A 25,773-nucleotide genomic window follows, 5' to 3' on the forward strand; every position below is an offset into this window, starting at 1 on the left:
ACCTGACATATTTAACATTTGGAAGGGCTCCATCAATGCTATAACGTCTGCTCCCATCCAGATGACGTCTTTACCAGGAAGGAATAATGTTAAACCACACACACTGCATCGATTCCAGCAGCATGGGTTCATAGTAGGAGTCTGGGTGCTGGACTGACCTGCCTGCAGTCCAGAACTTTCCCCACCTTAAAACATTTAGACCGTCATGAAACACAAAATACAACAAACCCAGCAGCAGCTGGAATCCGATTTCAGACAGAAACAGGACAAGAATGCTCTCCCAAAGGTCCAGCAGCTGGTCTCCTCAGTTCCCAGATGTTTACAGATGCTAAAAGAAGAGGAGGCGCGACACAGTGGAAAAAAAATGGATCCTTCCTAAAATATGAAATACCGCTTTATGCAAATGTAAAGCTCAAGATTAGAAATATTTTCTAGCACTGAATACCATCAAATTCTGATAAACAAACACGCAGATACACACACATCACGTCCTCTAATCCAGTTTATTTTCCTCGGCAGAAAATGGAACACGATAAAATTAAAAGAAACAAAAGGGACAGAATTATGTTCTTGCTTTATACATTTAACTAAATATGCCACTCTATGCTAGGATGTAAGTAACTCAAACTGATATAAGGTTAAATAATTTTTTCTTTAAAAGGTACAGAAAGATATTCATTTTTTGTTTCTCATTAGCACTCAAAAAAAGAAACGTATGAAAACAGGAACCAGCCAAACTTCTCCAAACGCCACTTACGCTTCGCTGTGTTCTCATTGGAGAAGACGGGAGGAGCGAAGGAGAGAAGAAACAATAACTTGTGCATGAGGATTAGCATAGTAAAGTGGTGTTCTACAGGCTTTCAACCCAAATCAACTTTATGAAGTTACTTTGCAAAAGAAGACGCTCTCAGAGTCTCCCGACACTCAAGGAAATCTAGTGCTTCGTATTTCAGCTTCATTCAATTGCACTTCCTTCAGTGCTGCCAAGTACATTTTAAGGAGATCCTGCACCTGTTTTAAACAGATTACAACTTCGAATTTGAATGTGTACACATGTGCTAAATGCCCAAATTAAACAAAAACGCAATCCAAGTAATAAAATGTCAACTTCTGCAACGTCACAAACAAAACGCTGGTAGAACGCCTCTTCAGGAGGAGAAGAGATGCGAGTAACTGAACGATACGCACAGCACAAAGTCCAAGCAGTCGGACTGTGTCGGCTGAGTCAGGCGGGGTCCCAAAGCATGACCATTAAGGGGAACTATTTCTGCAGCCAAAGCCAGCCGCGGCCGGACCAGAGGCCTGAAGCAGTTTGAATCTGTGATGTCAGCAGGTAAACTCATTTGCTCGGGTCCGAGCTTACGCCTAAATAAACCTAAAAAAGGTTATTCTGAGTAAAACTTAAGACAACCAATCACGGTTGGTTACTTTGCTAAAGTGGCATTTACCCGATTGCATTTCCACCGTTAAATGTTAACCAGCTTCAGGTAAATTCTTCTTCCCATCAAAGCGAATTCTCTCGCGTGTCACTTTATCACGACGATATCACAGATTTAAACCAAACTCTTTGATTTAGTGAAAGCTTACAAGCCAAAAATGGCATCTTGTGAGGCGATAATCATAAACATATCATATTCCAAGAAGAGCAAACTCAAATTTTCACAACAGACCCCAAAAAAGAAGAAAAATAAGGAAATAAATTATAGAACCGTTTAAAGGATTTTTACCTACTTAGTTTTGGACTCATTGACCATAACTGATGAACTTCAGGTGTTTGAGTTTTAACTGATACATGATGTTTTGGCGAAGAACTCTTCAACTGAACAAAAAAACTCAGTTGTTTTCCCCTTTATGCATTAAGAACAACAGTACCACTCTGACAAGTGAAAAAGGGGAGGGAAAGTGGGAGAAGAGGATCTGCTACACAGAGGATTTATCTGAGTGTCCATTAGTGTTTCTTTCTTTTTTGTTTTTTTCCCCATCACCGGTTCGTCAACAGTCCATGTGGGCAGAGGCAGGGATTTGCTGTATTGTCCTCCACGACACCGTGGTTAAGCGGTAAAAACAGAGCGAATCACCATGATGGCCACTCAAAAGGAAAGGACAAAAAAGTAACTGTGACAGCATCTTTGGACTGCCTCACGTAACCAAATGACATGCTCGAACCTGCACGGGTAACGCTGCTGCTCGAACCATGCAGAGGCAACACACCGTTAGTGATGCTGAGCATGGAGCCAAACGTTGGTGGAAGATAAAAGAAGACAGAGGAAGAGGAAGGTGGGGTTACAGGTTTGATACTCCAACCCCGTGATGGCGACCTGAGGAGTGGCCGTGGGATAGAGCTGGACCCCTCACCCGTGACCAAGTAATGAGAAAAAAAAAGAAAAAGAAAGAAGGACAAAAAACAAGTTCAGCTGAACGCTCAAACAGTTCATCATCTAGAACTTCCTGTGATGAAAAAAGAAAAAGGACCGTGAGCGAAGAGGAGGAAACCATGGCGAGATACAGCAGAGCTGTGCGTGATTTTATGCCTGACTGGATCCGTCTCTGCGTCCTTCCTCTGAAAATGGCGGTGGGGTTAAGGCTGTGTGTGAACATGCGATACTGAATGTGGCTCCACAGAACAGCCACTGGCCCCCAGCGGCCCTGAGGGGCCTCGTCCAGAGCAGAGTCCAAACAGATGCTCCAGGCAAGAAATCAGGACTTCAACAGGGTGGCGTCAAGCTCAGATCCAGAATCGTTGGGTCAGATGTAGGATGTTACAACCATACCCCTCCCCTCCTCCTCTTTTTTACTCCCCCTCCCTCCCCCCTCCCACCCCATTTGTCACTTCTCCTTGCTCTCCTTCCTCCTCCTCCTCTTTGTAAGCGCCTCATCTCTTAATGGATGGCTGGTTGGTCGTGCTGTGGCCAATCAGGAGCATTCCTCCCCGATGCGTTGGCACGAGCGGCCCACCTTGCGGTCCAGCTTCACCATCTTGAGGACAGCCTCCTCGCGCCCACGGCCCAGATGGTCAAACAGACAGTCGTGCTGCTCGGGGAGACGATGAAGCATGCAGAACACATAGCCTGCAAGGAAAACAGAAAGAAGCCATGAGGGAGGAAGGGACTCCAAACATGGTGGTTTCTGCTTTGTGTTAGCCAGCCGCGCACTAAAAAGACTCAACAAATGTGCATTTCTAGTAATGGAAATCAGAAATAAGAAGTAAAGTTTGGTGCTGCCCATTTGATCTGTCTACAGCCAAACTGGCGGAACTGTGTGGGTGAAATTAAAAGCAGTGGTATTATGATGTTTACAACACCGACCACAGCGACAGGAGCCCAGTTCCTGCTGCACCAGCTCTAGTTTGGTTTGGCAGCGATAGCAGCGCCGACGGTTCTTCTGTTTGGGCGTCCCGCGGGCCTCTTCGCTCCCCCCCTCCTTCTCCTCTGTCCGTGGTCGTTTCTCTGGCGTCGCCTCGCTGTCTGGGCCTGCGGCTGGAACCAAACAGCAGGGTTAAGAGTCAGGGCTGAAAAGTGGGGCGGTTCACGCAGAGCTGCTGGCGTCAGGAAGAGGCTGGCACTACCTGATTCTCGGGGACGTTTTGTGGGTGTGCAGAGTGTGCCTTGGGCTGTTTCTGTAGATGACACGCCTGCAGATGGAGAAATACAGGATGAGTGGTGCATGAGGTGAAATGACCTCCTTCCACAACATACATCCATGATGAGGGGGGGGAAGAAAACATGAAAATGAGCAGACCACTACATTTACTGGCAGTATAATGCACCATGCTTAAAGTAACATCACTTGTGTCAATTTTGCGTTATCAAAAGCAGAATATATTACCTTTGAGCTCTGAGGAGTCTTGTTGGATATGAGTTTTCCATATTACTTTAACTTGAGAGTGACGCAGGAAATGTCAGATGTAAAAAGCTACTATTACTTAAATTACTCAGAGTATTCTGACGCAATTTAACCTCCCAGAAACCCCATTAAAGATTCTATTTGTAGGATGTAATGTCAACAAGTGGCAACGATACCGATGGCAAACCTCACCCTCCCCTACCAAGCATGTAGGAGCAACTATAAAGCACAAAAAGATAAAAACCGGTTTGGTCTAAAATAACAATTCTTGTTGCCACAAGATCCAACACAAAGAAAAATATAGTTAGGAATCACATACTGCACCTTCTGCCATTAGATTAATGGAAATGTACAGAAAAATAAGAATAAAATAAGCATTGAAACACTCAGTGAGCATTAAAGCAGCTGTAACAAAAAAGAAAAAATGACAACAAGCTGACAATATGAGGAACCTCACTTTGACTTTATGGGAATTGTTCTGATGCTCAGTCTGTAAAGTCAGCAGTGAAACACATGATTCTGAGACAAATGCTGCCCGGTCCCCTTCATGTCCTGTCAAACCTCCACCTGGCCCCACCAGGCTGGAGCGATCACATTATTCATCTGATAACAGGCCATTTAATACGATCTGAAGGTGGAGACGAGCCGGTCAGCACATGTATAATGTTTCCTTCCTCTGATTGGTTCAAAGCATCCAACTGCGCCCAGTTTGGTCTGCATCTCCTGAGAATGAAACCCTGCTAATTATTTTTTCTGGTGATGCCTTGCAATAAGGTTACCTTCCCGGTTCATCCTTATTGCTTTCACAGAGATATTTTTAGCAGCAGTTTTAGGAGGCTAAGCTCTAAAAACCCAGTGTACCCATCAGCACCAGGGCTGCAAACTTTCTGCTGCACTGGTGCACTCAGCTGATTCTGCGATGCTGGGATTTGTTGCCGGTGGCAACAGGAGGCTTGGTTATAGGAGGTAAACTTTTTCCTTCTACCACCCTGGCTACTTGTTTTTCCTTGTTCTCTTTGTGGGATGCGTTCAAACCAAAGTTGCTCAATGTTTTTTTGTTACGTGCTTAGAATAATTTTAATTCTGTTTTGAATAAAACTGATTATTTTCAGTAGCTTCCTCACATCTTCCCCCAGTTGCTGTGAACCAGGAGCCGGGCCATAACATTTTGCCAGGCTGATCCGCCTCTGTTTGGCATGTGTGAATTAATAATTTGCCAATAAGCCTCAACATATATGTGAAAGGGGCTAATGGTGAGGAATAAAGGTGCAGGTACATGTTTTGTCTTTATTTTAGTCACTATACAAACAAAACTGTTATTAATTTGGGGGTTTGTGGTATTTTATGAATTCTTCAGGAGTGTTAAGTTTTAAAAAAGCTTAGCTATGCCTTGGCTGCATTTTCTCAACAAATCAGCACATCATTTTGGACTTTTTATTGCACCCAAGCAACAAAAACTGGGCTAATCAGTCTCTCTGAAATCCATACTTTTTATTTCCAGTTGGCTCAGAGTCTGATGCTACTTCTGATAGTCAGCCAGGGTAATCGTTTCCCCCGCTGATGTTGTAAGGTCTCAGCTTGAGCTTTCAGAGCCGAGATCAGGGATATGTGTAACAGGCAACATGGCCTTTTTCTAAATGAATAAAAAAAACTATCAAGATCTCCCTTTCTCTACAGTTCTAGAAGCTAGCATGCATCACTCTCAAAGAGTAGTCTATGGGTCAGTTTCAAAAGCACAGACATCAGCCTAGTCAGAGGTGAAGATCGACCCCTTCTGTCCCTTTGATTGGTTCTGACCACGATGTTCTTCTGTGACTTGAAAACACACACACATATACATTTGGAGAAAAAAAGGAGGGGGGGGACAGACCTACGACATGTTAAGAGCACCCCTACGGTCATGAAAATAAGTCGGTCGCACTCCACAGACTCTTGGATGATGCGTGAAGCCATAAGCACCAAACAGCAGTTTAACATGATGAAATGTTTTAAAGATTTAGATAATTCACTGACGGAGAGATTAGAGGGAAAAACACAAAAAGAGGTCATTCGGAAAGTTTTGGATCACAGAGAATAAAGACAGAATGCCCTTTCAGATTTAAAACTGGATGATTTCACAGAGAAAAAGTGTATTTGTGAGAGCCGTTTGTCTATGTGAAGGTTACTGCTGTTGCTGTGTGTCAAAGAAAAATGCACTGTTCCCTTTATCTTAACTGTAATTCAACCACTAAACCATTTTAAAGATGCGGCTGCACATGGTCATTTGTGCTTGAACACACTGTACAAACCATAAACACATCATACTACAGCTATCTATGAGGAACCACGACCGATGTAGCATGGAGATCTACATCGGCTGCGAGGATCACTGCATGAAATGACGTCCTGAGCTATACAATATACTTCACATTTAACTGTGCTTCCTTGGTGTGAGTGGTTGAACATGTCAGTGCCCCATCAGCTTGTGACTGAATCCGGCCAGAGCTTTATATCCTAGGTCAGCCATGCTCTATATCTCTGTACCTTCCCACTGGATATAAGACAAAAAGCACAGACAGGCCAGTCTTTCTTCAACATGTGGCAGACAAATAAGGTTCACTTATCAATTCTGTGATGAACACTTGCTCTTAATATCTTGCCAAATCTTTAAAAGTAATGCCAAGTTTCACCAACCCCTTCGACAATCCCCCCCATTGCTTGGCAGATTTTTACATTATGATGGTTTGGTTTGTTTTCCCCCATATGCCATAAATAAAGCCCCAGCGAGGGTAAACACGGGCATATCGATCTTACCTTCCCTCATGCTGGAAAACAGAGGCGAGGGTTCTTCGGCTGATGGCTGCTCAGTGTTAGAGGGCAACGACAACGATAGTGATTGGCTACTGTTACTGCTCGTCTCACTACTGAAAACAGATGATTGGCTACTTCCAGTGCTTTGGATTGGCTTGGAGGTGCAGTTCTCCTCTGGCTGCTTCTTCTGGACATCTGTGGACAAGGACAGCAAGAAAGGGAGAAGAGAAGAAGATGTAAAAATGGCCGGGAGTAGCGCAGGGAAGAAATAAAGGAAAGAGAGATGATATAAACGGCATGGAAACACCTATTTAAGATTAATTTCTTGTCATTTATGAAGCTTAAAGCCGGTAGAGTGTTAATACATTTGGTTGTTTTTAACCTGTGTGCAGCTTCCCAACATAATATCGCTGGGTTCCTTATGGCCATCTCCTCCCAGTACTTTGCACACTTGAAACTTGCTGGAAAGGTAACTAGTGAATTCGGTTATATGCCAAGTGGGAGCCAAAAGCCCTTTTCACACTGCCCATTCACAGTGTGACTAATTTGCCATTTTATTTTTTAAATATCGTATCCCTTGCGTAACTGCTTAGGTGGATATGTGGAGACCAAGAATGATGAGCCACTGATACACCTCTGAAATGGCGAGAGAAAGAGTCACAGAGCCAAATTGGTGAGTGCTTGTTAAGGTGTGGTCAGCCCAAAGGCGAGCCTGCGTGGGCGGAGTAATTACATATAAAGTCGATGAAAAGACACTAACAAACGGCGAGTAATGCAACACCAATCTTTGCTTCACCTCTGGGCTGATTGACCATAAAAGCTAGCTGGCACGGTGGAACGTAGCATTCTTAGCAACATTGCTCTAAGCAAGCACACACTGATACAGCGCTGAGTAAGCTCTTTTTGCACTACTGATGTCGGGATCGGCTTCTCAATTAATGTTTTTTTTAATGAAAAGACCAGTATCAGGTCACTGAGTACACTTCAATTTTGATCCGTTTCATGTCAGTCCCGAAAGTAGCGCTCAATGTAAGGTAATTAGCACACACCTAATTAGCACATCAACACACACAGGCATTAGAGCTGCCATGTCTTAACTCTGGAGCTATATTTATGCATTTCAAGGTCCACACAGCACATATTTTCCGTGCATGAATAAAACAGCTTTAACTCATCAACATCATGCCAACAATGGAAGATGTTCCCATCGAGGGGTGAGACAAACAACACGGTAACGTGTTCCAGTGAGGAAGATGATGCTAGCTAGAGCATGCTGTGTTATATACTATCCGCTTATCTTGAGGTTTTATTTAACGTTTTTCCGTTTTAATTGTCCCAGTTTACTTCTCCAGTTACTGTCTAGAATTAAAAACACCTTTATCTTGTCCATCCATCCAGCTATCTTCCACTTATTCAAAGTTGGGTTGCAGAGGCAACAGGTCGAGATTTTGTTTAAAAAAAATGTCTGAATGTGCCTCTTTTAAAAGAACATAAGTAAAGACCTTGGTTTGCATTATGAGAACTGCCAAAGAACAGCAGTAGCTTAACAAGGATGCTTTCTTTGCAGTGATACGGTGAGGGCACTGTGAGAAGAAGGGCTCATGTAACCTCAAATTAGGAGCCGGAGGAGCTGAGAACAACTTTTATCTGTCGATGCTTTCAATTAAGCAGCCAGAATAGTTTAACTGCTTTAAGGAGAAGCATTCAGATCAAAATCAAACTGCACAAAGTCTAAATCGACACTATACAAGGAACAATCTGAATGTTTGGAGAAAATTCTATAAGAACGTCTAGATCTAGCTTGCAGTAATAATTATTACTGGATTAGAAAATTAGGTCTATAATGACAATTTTAAGATGTCCCACTGGGGTTTTTCTATTTTAAAAAGACCATACAGTTTAAACCTATAGATTAATCAATAAAAGTAACCACTGGCTGCATCCCCAGTGTATCCATGCTCATTCCTTCATTTAATGGCAGCTCTACTGTCATCTGCATTAGAAACACTAACCCTCTATCCATTAGATGCCTTTACAAACTAAGAAATCTCAGGTTTACGCATGTTTAAACTACTTAAAACTGCCCTACCACATGACTATGTGCTGGCTTTTCCAAGTAGAGCATGAGATAGTGAGAGAAAGACAAGATCACCTTGGACAACTGAGCTGCACTTTGGACTTTTCTATCTCAGACTTTATGGAACCATGCAGATATTGTCTTTATACTTTCCCCTGAAGCGAGGGTGAGGGAGGTCAGCCTAGATTTTTCACATGTGGGCTAACCCACTTCTGCTCAGCTTCCATACTCCTGTGTATCGAGTCTATTCTCAGCACAACTGTTGTCTCTGATCCCAGACTCAAAGCCGGGCCCTTAGGTCCTCACTGTCTGCTGCACTCAGTGGTTGCCATGGCCACCGACAGGTCTGCAGTGCACCTTCAACACGTCAACCTGAAGCAGACTGGAGGAGTCGCTGGGAAAACTTCTACATTGCTTCACATTTCAGGCTTTAATTGGGTGTTTTTTACAGCTGAAAAACAAACCTGTGAACATTTGAGAGCTTTCCAGACGGACAAAGATGAACCCGTTTTCTGCATCCACAGCTGAGTCTGGCCTTTAAGAGCACTTTCAAATAAGTTTTTATGCAAGCCACCATCTGTTCACTTGGTGGTTTGATACATTATATTACTGTTATATTCCAAAACTAACTTCTTAGCATCTTTAGCATTCGTAGGTGAAATCAGCTGGAAAACTTTCCCTCAACCTGCTGCTGGCTGTCAGAGAAAATGATTCTGCGTGCGGAGAAGCAACTTACGTGCAACCATCTGACCCACTGATGCGAGACTTAACCAGCTGCATGCAAACCTGACACAAACACAGGGGACCTGAATTGCATCCGTGCATGCACGTATGTATCTGGCCATTTGAGTCTCCGTCGTAAAATCTTTCGACTTTGTAGCAAAGCAACAGCTGTGCAGAACCACTGGAGACCAGTGATGTACAGATCTGCTTACATTTTAAATGCATACAAGACAAATCAGCTTACTTTTCAGCTGACAGGTCTTAATAACAAGGGACCTAAAAGTCATGGCATTCACTTCATGTTCTTTCAAGAAAATGTGAGCATACAAGAACAGGGACAACTGGCAACGTGCCAAAGCAAACAGTTACTTTTCCAATCACAGTATTAGCTTGGCTAATGGATCCAAAGACGAGTCTGCTGCGTGATTCAGGGAGAATTAGCTACCAGCAAAATGATATCATTAAAGATTCAGACTGAGAGCACAGAAACAGAATATAGTGACACTTTGTCATCCATTTTATTACTTGTTTTAAGAGATGAGACTCATCGAGTTCCTCAAAATGAATTCCTTTTCCATTTTAGAAACCAAGTATTGAGGAAAACAAAGCGACTTACCAGCAAAACATTTGGAGCATAGGTTCCTGGTTTTACTGGACCTGAGAAAATAGGAGAAATGTGAGTGTTACTAAGCACTTCTAACAACAAAAAGCTCTAAACTTCCATTTACTGTTACTGATTCGTTTCTCTCCATTGACTGATTTCATCACAACCGGTTTCATGCAGTTAGAGACAAAAATCTGTCCAGCAAAACTAATCTATCTGTGATATTACATATAACGTCTTTCCGCAGTTAAAAGGTTTGATATCGCGTCACATCTGGCTGTGGGCTCAGGTTCAGCAGCAAGGTAACAGCAGGTTTTTCTGCTCCACAGCAGCTTAGGTTTCAAGATAAGAGATGAGCACGTGGACAGTGTCTTGCATGTCCCTGAGTCAGAGAACATCTTAACCGTTTCACCGGGGAGTGAGAGATATCTCAGCAAAGGAACGTGCCTGTGTTCCTGTTGACTTTTAAAGATTAAGAACTCCTCCTCTTCTAAAAATCCTAGCGATAAAAGTCTTTTCCTCAAACTGCTGAGCGAGCATACAGCTCATCAACGTTCACGTCCACATGCATCTTACAAATGAAGAAAATTAACTTGCACATTTACAACAAGCCCAGAGACCAGATTGTCTTTACATTTGTTCTTTATTTGGTGCAAAGAGCATTAAAGAAACGACAGTTTTGTCTCTGACATGAGACACAAACTTTCTCAGCTGCCACAACAGGAGACATCTGTGGTAACCAGAAAATGGATCTGATAAAATACACTCCATAAATCAACAGAATCTATTTGTGTCTTAATGACGCAAATGTAATGCTGGTCAGAATATTATTTTACACATTCTTTTCCTTCTTGCTTTGACTACAACGACTGAGCAGTGCTTAGGATTGTCCACCTGAAGCCAGTCGTGCCCTTTCGTGGTTAGTTACACCAGATAACCAGAAGATAACCAGGTTATACTGAACCTGCACCATAGTACAGGGCCGTGACTGCACGCCTGTGTATGTCACCTTTAAATATGCAAAGATTTGCAGACAAAAGGCACAAGTTCTCATCTGAAGCTGTTGTACTGTGAGGATTTAACCAAATATGCTGATGTATGGGTGTCGAACGGTTCGGATTTCACAAGTCAGACCTCCGTCGTATCCAATCCCAGAGCTTCTGTCTGTCACCAGTTTCATCCGGGCATAGTAACACTGCCCAGAGTTGAACAAAAACAGATTAACCTTCCACGAGTGGTTATGATTACCACACGTCTTAACAGAAAGAAAACCTCCTCACACAGCTTCATAAGTCCCCCAATGAGAAAGATTGGTTCATCTCATCTTTTTAACACCATTTTTACTCATTAAAGTTTCAAACTGTGAGAAATATTCAAACTGGGCATGAATTTCCTACACGACGACCAAAACCTGAAATATCCAGGTTTTCTTGGTGGACGGCAGGCATTTGCTTCAGGCACATCTTTCCCTCGACTCCTGGGCCCCTCTACAACTACAATATGTCAGACTGAACCATTCCTGTCAGCTGTCAGTCCTCTCAATAGTACACCAGCTGGAACTTGGTAGGGTTTTCCAATCATTGTTCTAACAGGAGCTGTTAGTACGACAAGCCTACACAGACGGTTTTCAGCTTCAGGAAGGGGCCGAATGTTTGTCACCTGTTTAAGTCATTGTATTTGTGAGTCATCCATAAATATTTCAGAGGACATGTCACTAAAGATACTTACAATGGAAGATCGATTTTCATAGGAACATAAGAAAATTCCCTTTTACAAATGTTACACATGGCGGTAATAAACAGAGCGGGGGTCACTAACCATAAACAACTTTTCACCTTGGCCATAAACAAGAGAAAAGTAGTTTTCAAGAAGTTTTCCAAGCAAATTTAGTCCAAGTTTACTCTTCAAGTCAGTCAAAATTAATCATTTCCTCCTGTCCTCACACACTAAAACTGTTTTTTTTTCTGAAGAGGCAGACAAGCTTTTAGCCATTTCCCTGTGAGCAACTTTAAAATGGGCATGAAAATACATTAATAGAAACAAGTGGACTAAAATTACCTGTTGTAGTCTCTGTTTGACAGGAAACATGCAACAGCTGTTCCATCACAAGTCAAAAGTAGAGAATGAACAGTAAAAATGAATGAGCTGAGCTTGAAGAGACTGTGGCTGTGCGTTATGGGCAGTCAATGTCTTACCTGCCGTAAACAGCAGTCGGAGCACTCAGTTTCAAATCTGAGGTTTTCCTGGCATGAAAGCCAAAGGGAACCTTCTGATAATCCAAACTGAGAGTGCTCCGACTGCCATTTAAGGGGCCCGGCTTGTTTATATGACACTAGAATTAAAAAAATTCATTATTGTGTAATTCAGACTCAAACTGGCTCAGAAGCTCAGCCAGTGCCAAAGCTTTGACTGACAAACGGAAGCCGCTGGTACAGAGAAAAAGCAGAAGCCAAAAACAAGAATAATCACAAGGGATAATAAGGGATCTTTGTGGAAAAACAGCAGAAGAAACGTCCAACTCATCGCTTCACATGATGCCAGTTTGTCATCAGGTGAACTGTTAGTTTGGCTCCATTACATTAAAGTGGCCGACACAAACTTCAATAAAAAGAAATTAATTCATAAATAAAACAGACACATTTACACGACTGCAATATCTCTTTAACACAGCCACAAAGATCTGTTTAAACCGATTTTAGGACACGTATCTGGACTGAACTAAAAACCTTTATAAAGTGTTCAACTTCTCTGAGGAGGTTTCCAAGAGGCCTTGACTTTCAGTGACATGTGTCAGGGGCAGCAAGCAGCCCCAGGCAGGTGTTATTCTGAGTGCCGGCAGGCTGAGCCATTAACACGTCACCATTTATGTCACCTGACATTGACAGGTGGACCCTGGTGTTCAACTGGACGCCACAAAAAAAAGAGGGCAATTGGGGGCTAAAGCAGGGGAGGCTTGTTGGTTATCAAATGGCCAGTCATTTGACAAGGTTGTACTGATAATAACGGCGGTGTTATCTTCCTGCAGGTTTCCACCCTGAAATCATTACCACTGCAAATATTCACAGGGACTTGTAGTGTTTCTGAGAGGCAGAATGTAAAAATATGACATGTCATTTTCTCCCGTACTGATGTCATTTGCAGAACAAGCGATTAGTGATGTGTATTTGTCAAATCTTACATTAATGTGACTGTTTCCCCCCCTATGGGGTAATATAGAAGAGATCAGTGAATCACATCCGGTATGCAACACACATCCACCACTTTGACAAGCCCGAATGTAAAGGGGCGCAGAAATAAGTTAAAACAGCTTTTTACTCACGTCTCATTCAGAGGATAAAACAAAAGCACGAGCTCGTGTTCAGAATTTCCTTTATTTTCGATAGAAATCAGGGCACGTTTAAAAGGAACCTGCTTAGCAATAAATCATTTTCTATCTCGGGTACGTCATCTCCTGGGTTCACAAATTGCCTTAAAACACGATGTAGCGTGTCTAAAAATAAAAGCCACATACCAGGGAGGCTTCGTTAGGTTTATAATTTAAACAATTTGAGGAAATTTAGCTATATTTCTGAGCAGGAGGTTTATTTATTAGTTAACTTCCCAACCCCCCACCCTCGGCCTGCACGATAGAACAACAACAATGGGTTTGAATCCGTTGAGTACAATTCATCCGGATTTCAGTTGAACATAGCAGGTTTAAACTAGTTTATGTCGGGTTTAACACTTACCCCCAAAATCCACAGGGACACCTGGGGGGTAGAGTCGAAGGTTTGCTTCGTTCACTTGTGTCTCCCATGACTTCCAACAAAAAAAAAAGCCGATATGGAAACGCGAGGCTGGGGGATGAGTCCGGGGCCTGCTCCTTCAATGGGAAAAACGATCCAACGTTCAAGTTACAAAACGCGTAAAATGTCCCTTTTTTCCTTCGGATTCCTCAAGCTGGCGAAGAAGGGTGGCGAAGTCGATCCGTTTGGGCCAGAAAATCTTCCTTTCAGTGAAATAAAATGTCAGGAAACAGGAATAATTGAACGGTACTCAAAGCAATCAGCTGGACGCTCGGACGTTACGAACGACGAACGGAAAGAGGGGGCGTCCCAGCGTTTTACTGAGCAGCAAAACCCTTAAAACGACCACCAGCTGTCTGTTAATACAGATAAAACACTATTAGGGCGACGTTAAATACGTGGGAGGGTGCGATAAAAAAAGAAAAAATAAATAAATTAAGGCCTTCCCCTTTCAACAGTTCAGCACCACCCCTATTCACACGTTGCTAGTATGAAGTATGCTGAGCCGGAAACGCGTCCATCAAACCAGAAATGTCAATATTGCCCAACGAAAGAAAAGTCCAAACAGTGCAACGAACTGACACGATAGCGCACATTTACACGCGCACACAGAGTAACATTTTATCATTTTGTTGGATCTATTAATGAAGGTATAAAGCGAGAATGTGGGAGTTTTAGCCTGACTTTGATGATTGGATTTAGTGTAATCTGTTTAACTGATTACAGTGGAGACAACCAAGTGAGAAGCCTTTCATCAACGAAAGACACACAACTTGATTAGGACTGCATGCCATTCTCTATAAGTTTGAATAGAAAGCTGATGTATTTTGCTTCCAAGCAGCCAGACTTGCATGTAATCGTCCAAAGTGGGCTGGAGCAATATTTTCTCCAGACTTTCTAAAAGTATTTCAAAGTTTTTCTTTGGACATTGGCTGCTTCTTCTCCGGACATTGGCTGCTTCTTCTCCCATTTTCAGTCCAGTCTTTGCACCTGATGCTTTTTAGAGGGATAGGATTTGTCTTTGGTCAGCCACTTGATGCTAACTTATGACTCACATAAGCATAAAAAAGGTATCTCACTCATAACAGACAGCTTAGCAAAGAGATTTGTTATTAACAGTCACAAAGATACTCAATATGTTCCCATTTCTTTAGCTGCATCTTTAAAAAAAAACAAAAAAAAAAACAAAGAAGAAATAAAATAACAGAACCTGAGAGTTGCATCTGGACCTTCAGCTGATCCATCTACTGTTGGCAAAAGCCTCATCAGAAATGGTCTCCATGGAAGGGTGGCTGTCAAGAAGCCATTCTTAAGGAAGGGAAACAGGGAGAAAAGGCTGAGCTATGCCAAATGACACAAGAAGTGGACTGAAAATCAGTGGCAACAGGTCTTATGGAGGGATGAATCCTCCCCAGAGCCCGGACCTCAACATTATTGAAGCAGTGTGGGATCATCTGACAGAGAACGGAACAAAAGGCAGCCCACATCCAAAGAAGAGCTTTGGGATGTCCTTCAAGAAGCCTGGAGAACTATTCCTGAAGACTCCTTAAAGAAATGACAGAAAGCTTGTCTCAGAGGGTTCAGGCTGAGTTGGAGAATAAAGGAGCTCAGACCAGATATTCACTTTAAATTCCTTAGAAATGTACAAACTCTGTTTTTGCCTTTTAGACTGTACCTCCACTTATGTCTGCACCTATTCCTATAAATACATACAGTATATATATATATATATAGTACAGTGTCTTAAAACTTCTCCACAGTACTCCATAAGGTTTCCACATGATCCTGATGAAAGAAATACAAAAACGATGCAGATCTGAGTGTCAATACAGTAAGTAAACCAAAACAGTGAGCTAGATGAACACTAATAAGCAGAGGAGCAGCTTGGCTGACATCAGACCCACTGCTTGTTTTAAAAATATTGATTAAAGCACACCCAACCATACATTTATACACAAAATGTAATGTGAAACACTTAAAGTAGATAGAATTTCAGTACCTTACTGAGAGTCTCCAGCCAGAGTAATGCATTTTAAATTCAACTTTTACATTGCGTTTTAACCTGCAACATCTGAGAATCTCTTTCGAGTGCCAGAAATTAGACAAACATCCATTTGAGTTTCAAAAATTCCACATTTTTTAAAAGTTTAATTACAGCTGCTCATCGGGTAGCATCAACAACGCTCATTGAGCTAACATGGCACTAGTGCCTGGAGTATAATGAATACATAATAACTGATCAATTAGCAATGTTTGTTCTGCAACAGAAAAGAAAAGAGGTCACTATTGCTTGTATTAAAGACCTTCACTTGGTTTACAGCAGCGATTCAGGCAAGCAGATAAGAGAATATCAAACAATGTCAGTCGTTTTCAAAAAAAAAAAAAAAACACATTTGAGAGGCAATATGTTGAACAAGTGAACCACAATCACACATCAATGGTTGAAAACAATATATATTAAGTCAAACTATGCTCATACATAGTTCTATGAGATATGTCCTCTCTACAATACAACATCCTGAACAAAGCCCTATTTTTATGTAATAATTAAGGAAGACTTTATCCAGCTAATAGGTAATCGTCTATAATGTGGGTGGTATGCCTAAAGAAACAAACATCACCAAGGCTAGTTATGCATTTTCAAGGTTATGTAACATCAAACAAAGGTGTTTTTAAAACAACTCAAAAGTGCAACATCTGGATACAGAAACAAACCGAACAAAAAAAGGAAAATCACAGCACACGAAAGACTAATCGAGCCTAAAACATCCAGGAGCCATGAAGAGTTTAAATTAGTTAAACATACAAAAAACCAAATCCAGCACACCAGTACTGTACTTCAGTCAGAAGACCCAAGCTGCACCCTTTATTTCTGTGTACTAAAATAAAGTGCCAGTGGCAGCCGCTCATCTTTCCACCGTATATAAACTCGAGCTTCGGCAGCCCTAGTGCATACATAACTTGGTCTGAGCCTCAAAGCCCCAATTTTCAACAAGCTGATTAATTTCCCAATTATCTGTGCTAAGCTATTCAACTGCTTTAAAATGCTCAATTAAGACACTTGGTTCAATGTCAGTTATCTTTAGTAAGGTTTTCGTTGAGGTATTAACTATCAAAAAGTCATCATCACACATTTTGGTTTTGGGTGTGAAAGCCCGTTATTCAAATACTCAATAGCTATTACTTAATATGCAAATGCATAATTGGATTAAGTGCTATTTGCATACAAAAAGTCGCAGGACGTGTTAGCACTACAGCTTTGGCAATTTTGTGAAGACTGAGATTCTAAACTTTGAAAAAAATGACTGCTACTCTGTTAGCTTGATGGTATGAAAAGTGAGCAGAGTCTTCGTAAGACAGTTTCTTAAAAAAATAGCTTCTTGATAAGGATAAAGTCCCTATTTCTTATTTAAAATTATTACTATGAACGCTTTAAATTCAAATAGCTGCCCCAAACCACACCCTGGTCTCACTGCTCTTTTGTAAAACAGTATAACAAAATGTCAGTGTGTGCCTCATCTTTGGAGACAAAGGTTAAAACTTCATGATTTTGAAAGGACAAAACTTGAGTCTTAGTAGCTATAAAGTACCTTCATAAAAATGTACAAGCCAGCAGATGTAGTAACTACTTTTCAGTCTCTAAACTGGGACGATGGGAGCCATAAATGCTGCTGCTAAAGGTTCACCAGTCTCTACCGTTGCACATGTGACAGAGGGACCATGGACAAGAAGAACTAAACAATCGCCTTAGCCGCGTTGTAGCAGTGCAGTCTGGATGAGGAAAGCTGTGCAAAAATGGCATTCTGAGGTCTCGTTTTCCTCTCAACCCTCCAACAAAGAGGCGGTGGCGCTCTTAATGGAGGGACGGAGAGGAAGACGATGATGACGATGAGAAGGGCTGGGTTGGCTGCAGGCTGTGTGTGCGTGATGGTCGTTGGGGTCGCTGCTGCAGGACGGCAGCCCCAGAATCAGACGAATCCAAACCCGGACTACCTTCAGTGACCTCTGTGTCCAGCTGTGCCGGACACTCAAAGTGAACACAGTGGAACACCTGCAGAGAGATCAAAGTGGATTCAAAGTCAGTTGAGGCTACGCGTGACGGCAGCTGGATGTTGAAACAGTTAGGGTAAGAAGTGCTATTTGAAAAGATGGTGAGAGTTGGTTTTTACCTCATTAGCAGTGTTGTGAGTCCCAACGATACGGATAAAGGAAGCAGGCTGCTTATCGAACTTCAAGGTTTGCCATGATCTGTAAGAGAAACCGATAAAACCACATCATGAAACATTTCGATTCATTCTGATCCCATCGATTTCTCCCATCTGGGCAAATATGCCAAGGGCACCTGACCATAGTGGTTCTACTCTGAGCCAAAACCAGATGACTGTCTCTAAATGTGATCACCTAAAGAAGGAAGCTAATTTCAGCCACTCGTGTCCCAGATTCCTCTCCTTTAATCTCTACCATATCACGATGGGAGGGAGTTTGAGTGGCCAAGATTCCAGAAACTACGTTGTCAGGAGCAACCAGCGGTTGGCCCATGTGAGGGGTCAGACTTTGAAACAATGACAAGGACCCTAAATTACTCTAAAACCAGGCTTGGCCCCGTGTGGACCTCCCACCTGCAGGGGGCGCCAAAGCACCCTGAGCGCTGCAGCCAGCAGTCGAAGGCAGCAACTTGGTGGTCTGATCCCTGACTGTTGAAACTGATTTCCAAGTTTTGTTGACCAGGGTTTTGTTATTATGAATACATTCTTCAGACAGGAAAAGTGACCAAAAGTGACTATGCTTCGTGTGACCAACGTTCGAGTCACACGAAGCATAGAAAAGCAACAGCTATTTCAGCACACAAATGTAAACAGAGATCAACAGATTTAGAGATGTTTGTCAGCGTATTTAAACCGTTGATATAAATTATTTAAAAAGAAAAAAGTACAGGTGCAGTTCTGACAAATTCTTTGATTTAATATGCATTTTATGTGTAATCAGAGTCAGTTTGGACCCTGTTTCATTACCGTTTAACATGCTCTTAAAAGCCTTTTATCACCAATGACACATCACCACATAACAAAGTCGCCTCATCTTAATGTTGTGGGAGAAATATGGGAATAAACTACAGTAATGTGCTCCTCACCGACACGACACCCTGGTGCGGTCCACCACCTTCGTCCACTGCTGCTGGTTGGTGGAGACTTCAATGTAATAACTGTAGGAGCGCTCGTCACAGTCCCAGAGCAGCAGCCTGAGCAGACAGGAAGTGAAGCATCACAAACGCTGTTGTTCTGAAGGGGAATCGCTCCACATATGACTGTGGGGTAAAGGTTTGATTTACAGCTGCCGAGCTTTCAGGCTCTGACAGTGACGTTGCACCTACCTTAAGGATCCGATGGAGTAGGGCTGTGCGAGCTGGATGACGATGGCTCCAGAGCCCAGCTGATGACAAGTGTAACCAGAGTCCCAGTCGTAATTACGTGTGTCACCATTGAGCAAAGCATTTCTGCTCCGACTCACACCCTCGATGACACTGGCACAGGATACAATAGTTGCTACATTCTCACTGGGCACTGTGGACAGTAGGGACAGGATAAAGGTTTGAGCATGTTTGGTCATGTTTGAGCATGAACTCACAAGTTTTTCACAGTCCAAATAATATCAAAGACGAGGGACACAAACAATGAATGCAACAGGAGAGAAATACTTTCAGTTTAATGTGACTGAAACCTCTTTTGTCCGAACAGAAACACAAACTACACACATATCAACTTACCCACGAGGCCATTCTCCAGGGTAAACGAGTGGTGAGTGAACATGCATTCAAAAGCCACGAGGTGGAAGACCTTGTTGACCGTATTGTGAGTTCCAACAATTCGAACATACCTGAGAAAGCAAAAAGTTGACATGAAGGTATAAGAAATACCTCACAGACATGTGAACCCTGCTCAAAGCCCAGTTGCACTGTGTTGACATATTAGAGTCAAAGCTTCAGGGGTCTTTTATCTAATCATTTCAAAAACATCAAACAAACAGAAAACACATGAAGAAGAAGGGGCTTTATGACACTGAACGGTAACACCATGAAACTTGTTCAGTTGTTTACTTAAAGCACACACACACATACAGAATCCATGTGTGTATTTAACATCCTGTACACTCGGGCTGAATGTGGGGAAATACCAAACATCAGTAACCTGCTCGGATTCAAAGAATAAGACAGTCTGGAAGTGCTTTGGGCCACAGGCTGAATAAAGGGACGTCACCAGACTGTCATCCAGCAGAGGGCACTGTAGCATCACAGCCTACTGTAACGCATGCGCTGGTAATGGCTCAAGAGAAGCTTAAAGTGTTGCTACAAACATGGAGGATGCTATTGAGCAAAGGCGTCCCGGGATGACAGTCACGATGCCAAACAATCCGAGGAGCAGTGCTGATTTTACGCAGTAAAACAAACCAAGATGAGGCCATTTGCTGACTTTATACAAAGCAGCTTCCTGCAAGCTTGTCATCAACGTGAGGCAGCGCCAACGTTTGAATACAGTGGAAGACTTCTGAAAAGTCTCACTGTACCCCCACACAAAGTGATGTATGAATACACTGAAACGTCTGTTTTAGTGTAAATCCATCACACTAAAGTTGGCCTTTCTTATCTGCTGTTTTCAGTCATTCTTATAAATATTAACTGCAGTTAACAACGTCCTTAAAAACGTGGATACTGCAGCTCATAACTGCGGCCCTTTTTCTGCTGACATTAGACCCACAGGATCTCCTTCCTTAAAGAAAGCTTTCAGCCTCTCACACTACATTTAAACAAAGACACTGGGCCCACATCTCTCACCTCAATGTGCTGCAAAACTATTCATTTCGATGGGATATCAGTGGATAAGAAATGAGATAAAACTTAAATGAACTTGTGATCCATCTTTAATAACTTTACAGTCAATCGGTTTTCATGCTGACTTTCTGTTTTAATTACTCCTTATCTACTGTATAAATGATGGCGAGACATCACGACGGCAGCCTCAAAGCACGCTGGTTGTTTCCCAGGTTGGAGAAATTTATTACACACACACACACACACACACGAGCCCTTTGTACTCCACAAAATGACACGGACGACTCAGATTTGTTTGGATGAGTCATCCTGTCACTTGGTCTACTTTGGGATAAACCCCTGCACTGGGAGATATATACGGCTCGGTTTTGCTTACCTGCAAACACGTGGTGTGAAGTAAAGATTTTGCCATGAGCGGCAGAGAAACTTTGAGTGGTCAATGACACGAACCCAGTCCAGCTCATCCATGGACACCTCGATGTAGTAAGAGTAGGACCTGAAACAAGCAAAGAGCCAAAAAGATGTGAAGCTGCAGCAAAGAGCTTCTTTTCTAAAACCTCTCTGACCTGCATGAAACATACACAACGAGTGTAAAAAATGTATCATCAGCTCTTTGTTTTGTGCTTTAGCAGGATGAGACGATCAAGCGTTACCGGCTGTCTCTGTCCCAGAGCAGCAGGCGGATGTGGTTGATGATGGACGGTTGGCCCAGTTTGACCTCGATGCCGGCCCTGCCGTCCTCTTCGATGGGATGTCTGGAGAAGCCGTGGTCCAGGTCGTAGTTCTGGGTGTCTCCGTCCAGCAGCGCCGACTTCAGCTCTCCTTTCACCACCTGAGCGCCATATTTCATGGTGGCGATGTTCTCCTCCGGGACTAAGATCCATGAAAGGCACATCTTTCATGAATGTGTTGAACAGCAGATAAGGCACATGCACTGCAAAACCTAAAACGCATCATATCTTTGAGTTCTTGTGTTTGATAGCAGCAGTAAAGTAAGACACAAAGAGAACTCACTGAGCATTCCCCGGTAGTTCAGGTCCATGTTGCGGCTCTCTGAGCGGGTCTTAATGGCGTCCAGCAGGTCGTCTGGACTCAGAAGACCAGACGGTCTCACCACGTTCAACATCTCCGTCAGCGTCATGAGCGGCAGCCGCACCGCCAACATCACTTCCTGGGTGTCGGCTCCGTCCTCATGCTGCCGGCACCAGCGGCACAACGCCTGGAAGATCTCCTTCTCACTGGCAGCAAATGAGTCCCGTCTGACCACCGTTAGCAGAGCAGTCTGCGCACACACATTTCATTCATTCATGTACGGTATAAAAACAAGCCACTGTGTGCTGGGTTTGTGCTGCTAAACTGACCAGGATACATACAAGGTTCCTGCATCCGCTAACAAACTGCATCATAACATTTTACTAAAGCTTCCCATGCATGTAGTTAAACAACCAGGCCCAAGCTGATCTGCTCCTCGCCTTCTTTGTTTTTCCTGAATGTGACATGGATCCAAATGCATGTGCAGTCAGCACAGCTGCACATCTTTGGGATGCAGCAGTCAGCAGACGGACTCTCAGGCTGGTACAGATGTCAAACATTCATGTCACACAGGACGAGCACAGAAGCGGACCAAGAAGCCATGAAATTACCTTAAGTGGCAGAAATACGGAGTATAGATAAACTACTTAAACCATTTAACTGACTTTACTTAATCTAATCTTTTTCTATACAATTCATCCATTCTGGCCCTTCCTAACAAGTCAGACTCCAGCCGGCGATTACGTAACGTTTAAAACCTCGAGAAACCTTTTAGTGCATATAGGGCCGCTGTAGTCTTATTACAACCCGCATCTGACTGCAGGAACTTTCCCATGAGAGCCTGAACTCAGTGGGGAGATATTCCACCCCCCCTTTAAACAGCCACTGTTGAGAGATCATCCTGCAGCCTTCAGACTGGGGCTTAAAAAGCAGAACATTTTTCATTGATCAAGCACTTCTAATTTATTTATTCCCACAAGCCTGTGATACATTTTCAACAATGTTCTGAGACAGTGCTGCCAAACTTTCAACTAGGTCTTTATCTGTTGTATCTGTATGTCAAGCATTAATATCTTACACTGCTCAGAAGGGAAAACTATTGCAAAGGAAGTGCACTGTTTTCTGAACATGCAACCACCACACGAAGAGGAATCAAGTTTGCTGACTCGTCCTGAAAGTTTCAACATGTGACACTGATGGAACTGCTGAAGTCGTAATTAAATATACTGCCTACAGTCTGCAAAAGGCAACGCATCGACAACACAGTACATTCCATCTCAATGTGAAGGAACATCGGCCATGGGTCCCATTCAGGCCTCTCTGTTCACAGAAACAGAGTTTAAGAGAATTACACAGGAGGGACACGTGTGCAGTTCATTGTCAGCTTTACTCATGTGTCGCCCAGTTAATGCCACAACTTAAAATGTTTCCACCTTAAATGCTTCAGAGAAAAATGTTTTGCAATTGATTGACAATTTACAGAAATAATCAACTAAAGTACAGTTTATTCAGTGAGGTTTTTCATCTAAACTTAAAAGGAAGTTTGTCATCTTTTTATTACAAAGGCCTGTTCCATGAACTAAAAGTAAGGGGTACTTTTGATCAAACTGCAGCAAACACTGTCAGCAATAACTCCTTTACAAAATACATAACAGGCATTAGAAGTCCTACATTTCAGGTTAATGCCAAATATAATCAAGATTGAGCAATAAAGGCTACTCTAGAATTCAAGAATTAGCAAGTAGACTCTTAACTTCCTGTAAAAGTCCATCATCCTGACTCTTACCTTGGATAAAGTGAGAAAACCGTCAGAATTCAACACTTCGGGTGCATGTCTGTCCATGTAGGCGCAGCAGGCTGCACTGAGCGTGCTCAGTGAGTAGAGGCTAGCTACATCAAAAACCAGGCAGACGTTGTTGGTGTGCAGGATGGTGCGGAGGAACTCTGAGGTCGAGTCCTCCAGAGGCTGAAGGCCGTAGCGGTGAGCCAAGCCAAGGAAATCCAGCAGCACCTCTTCTCGGGCAGAACTTAGACTGGCCCGGCCCGTGTACAGGTAGTTTAGCAGCATGGAGAAGGCTTCAGCCCGTGTCTCCTCCAAACACACCTCCGCCTGGGGCTGGGACTCTTTCATCCCACCGTACAGCAGGGCCCTGAAGAAGCCAGGAGACACAAAAAGCTTAAGTGTTGGCACGTTTTTGAGAAGCTGGAAAATGTCTGATTGATGTGGCACGTCTTGAGCTGGTCACAACCAGCTGCCAGCAGCCTGTCAATACCAGGAAAACACATGCATAATCATTTTTCTGCCATGAAGGAAGGCGGATCCCATTAAAGAACAACATGTCTGCTAAAAAAGCTGGACCGAAAAAACAAAAGAAGAATTACGGTACAATGAAATGATTTGATCGTTTCCTTCATCTTTAAAATATTTTGTTTCCAAGCAGCCAGACTTTCCCATAATCTTTTAAAATGGTCTTCAGCAATAGTTCTCCGGCTTTCTGAAGGTCTTTCAAAGTATTTCTTTGGACATTGACTGCTTTTGCACTCGTTTTCAGTTCAGCCCTGGTACCTGACCATTTTCAGAGGAATGTGGGTTTTTGTTTGTTTGTTAAGCCACTTAACTCTGAGATGAACCAGTGCTGTGTCTGCACATAACAGACAACTTAGCAAACTATCATTTTAATTAGTATCTTTCAAAGTATCTATCAAAGATAACACAGTTTGACAGACAGAAAATAGGATTTCTGCAGCAACAAGGTGATTCCCAAAGAGCTATTAGCTGAAAACTTGGCATATCTCAGCATGGTGTGCAGTGTGTCCTTAAAACATTTGAGGAAACTGGACAAGTGGAGGACAAAAGAAGAAGTGTCAGGCCTAAAAAAACTATGTTTTTAAGCATGTAAAATACCTGAAGTAATGACAGCGAGCTGCCAGGATGACCCGGTGCGCCGGGAAGCGCTTCCCCTCCACGATGAAGGTGACATCGCTGTACTCCTCGCCAAGCACCAGCGCTCCCAGCTGCTCGGACAGCAGGTGGATGTGGTCGATCTCTGACACGGAGGCAAGTGGACGCAGAGGGTGACTGTTGCTCATGGTCGACGGCACCCACAGTCACATCTGCCACAACTGTAAACATGTGAAGAGTTTTCTAGAAGCACGTACCTTTAGCTAATGCTAAGTGCTAAGCAAAAAAAAAAAAAAACAACTCGAGAGAAATAACGGCGCGCACCACAAATTTCAGACAAACATGGCCGAATATTTTCACACTCCGTTGTAAACTATCCAATGAGAAGAAAGTAAATACAAAAGGATAAAAGCGCCGCAGAGCTTTCCGAGCTGTCTCGTTTAACAGCCGCTGTCTTCCCGGACATTTAGCACAGAAACAGCTACCGGCTCAGTACCGCCTCTTTCTAACTCCATTTTGTGTTCAGAACTTACCGGAAAGCTACCATTCACCTCCGCGTTCAGATCAACTTTAGTTGAATATACAGCTGAGGTAAATCTCCCAATGCTGAGGAAAAATTAGCAACAAATTAACGACAGTTCCAACATCACACCAATGGACACTAATGCTGGGCCACAAACAATAACTTCCGGTCTCTCATCCTCTGTTGAATGGCACATTAGCGCCACCTGCTGGACTGGAGTGAGGCGTGACACCGGCAACTGGGTTAGTAAAATATAGAAATAATCCTGCCTCCTGCCTCCATTACATGAATTGCGTTTCGTATCCAATGTCATGTTACTCTTTTAGAGTATCATTTAAAATGTCTCCCTCATCTGTTGATAATTAGAAAATCATTTAAAAAATGTCCTGTTTGCATTGTTCACACATCTGTAATGTGTTCAGAGCACTGAGGACAAACCTTTTAGTTGTCATAACTGCCTTCTTTTGTATTTGCTTTCATTCATCTTATTTATCTGCCCTTATTTCCCCATTTCCTTTCTCCCTGCCATTCATTTGCCATTTCAGATTTTATTATATGTTTCGTTTCAGTCTTTTTTTGTGATCTTAAGGTCATGTTAAGGTTTGTTTTGGTTGCAGCTTCTTTTTTAAATAAATCTTTTCACAGCCAAGCCCACATTTTGGTTCTTA

At 42.8% G+C, this 25,773-nt stretch overlaps 2 protein-coding genes across 3 annotated transcripts; both read right to left on the reverse strand.

Annotated features, from left to right (window-relative positions):
* Positions 1-484: 484 nt before the first annotated feature.
* Positions 485-14,311, reverse strand: LOC140267500 (AN1-type zinc finger protein 3 homolog). The gene is made up of 6 exons (XM_072362801.1): positions 13,766-14,311; positions 10,050-10,090; positions 6,637-6,828; positions 3,566-3,631; positions 3,306-3,476; positions 485-3,068 (listed from the first exon to the last, which is right to left on the reverse strand). The coding sequence occupies exons 1-6, from the start codon at positions 13,831-13,833 to the stop codon at positions 2,914-2,916; spliced, it is 693 nt and encodes a 230-aa protein (XP_072218902.1). The 5' UTR covers positions 13,834-14,311; the 3' UTR covers positions 485-2,913.
* Positions 14,312-16,202: 1,891 nt separating this feature from the next.
* Positions 16,203-25,270, reverse strand: btbd9 (BTB (POZ) domain containing 9). Of its 2 annotated transcripts, none has more exons than XM_072362159.1 (11): positions 25,116-25,270; positions 24,586-24,794; positions 23,467-23,830; positions 21,663-21,930; positions 21,302-21,521; positions 21,025-21,144; positions 19,587-19,696; positions 19,194-19,383; positions 18,954-19,061; positions 17,992-18,070; positions 16,203-17,873 (listed from the first exon to the last, which is right to left on the reverse strand). In XM_072362159.1, exons 2-11 carry the CDS (start codon positions 24,768-24,770, stop codon positions 17,676-17,678), a joined length of 1,842 nt encoding a protein of 613 aa, XP_072218260.1. In that variant the 5' UTR covers positions 24,771-24,794; positions 25,116-25,270; the 3' UTR covers positions 16,203-17,675. The 2 variants fall into 2 exon arrangements, with proteins under 2 accessions (XP_072218260.1, XP_072218261.1); XM_072362160.1 differs by having other exon boundaries at positions 24,586-24,803.
* Positions 25,271-25,773: the final 503 nt, after the last annotated feature.

This window comes from Leuresthes tenuis, unplaced genomic scaffold, assembly GCF_036924035.1.
Source record: "Leuresthes tenuis unplaced genomic scaffold, fLeuTen1.0.hap1 SCAF_13, whole genome shotgun sequence".
Classification (NCBI taxonomy): Eukaryota; Metazoa; Chordata; class Actinopteri; order Atheriniformes; family Atherinopsidae; genus Leuresthes; species Leuresthes tenuis.

Excerpts from the sequence above, each read along its gene's own strand:
- LOC140267500 (XM_072362801.1), bottom strand. The coding sequence starts at position 13,833 with ATGGGAGACACAAGTGAACGAAGCAAACCTTCGACTCTACCCCCCAGG. Across the intron at positions 3,632-6,636 it reads GTTTTCCAGCATGAGGGAAG|GCGTGTCATCTACAGAAACA; the intron begins GTAAGATCGATA and ends CTCCATCTGCAG. Across the intron at positions 3,477-3,565 it reads AAAACGTCCCCGAGAATCAG|CCGCAGGCCCAGACAGCGAG; the intron begins GTAGTGCCAGCC and ends GTTTGGTTCCAG.
- btbd9 (XM_072362159.1), bottom strand. The coding sequence starts at position 24,770 with ATGAGCAACAGTCACCCTCTGCGTCCACTTGCCTCCGTGTCAGAGATC. Across the intron at positions 23,831-24,585 it reads GCTCGCTGTCATTACTTCAG|GGCCCTGCTGTACGGTGGGA; the intron begins GTATTTTACATG and ends TGGCTTCTTCAG. Across the intron at positions 19,697-21,024 it reads TTCACACCACGTGTTTGCAG|GTATGTTCGAATTGTTGGAA; the intron begins GTAAGCAAAACC and ends TTGCTTTCTCAG.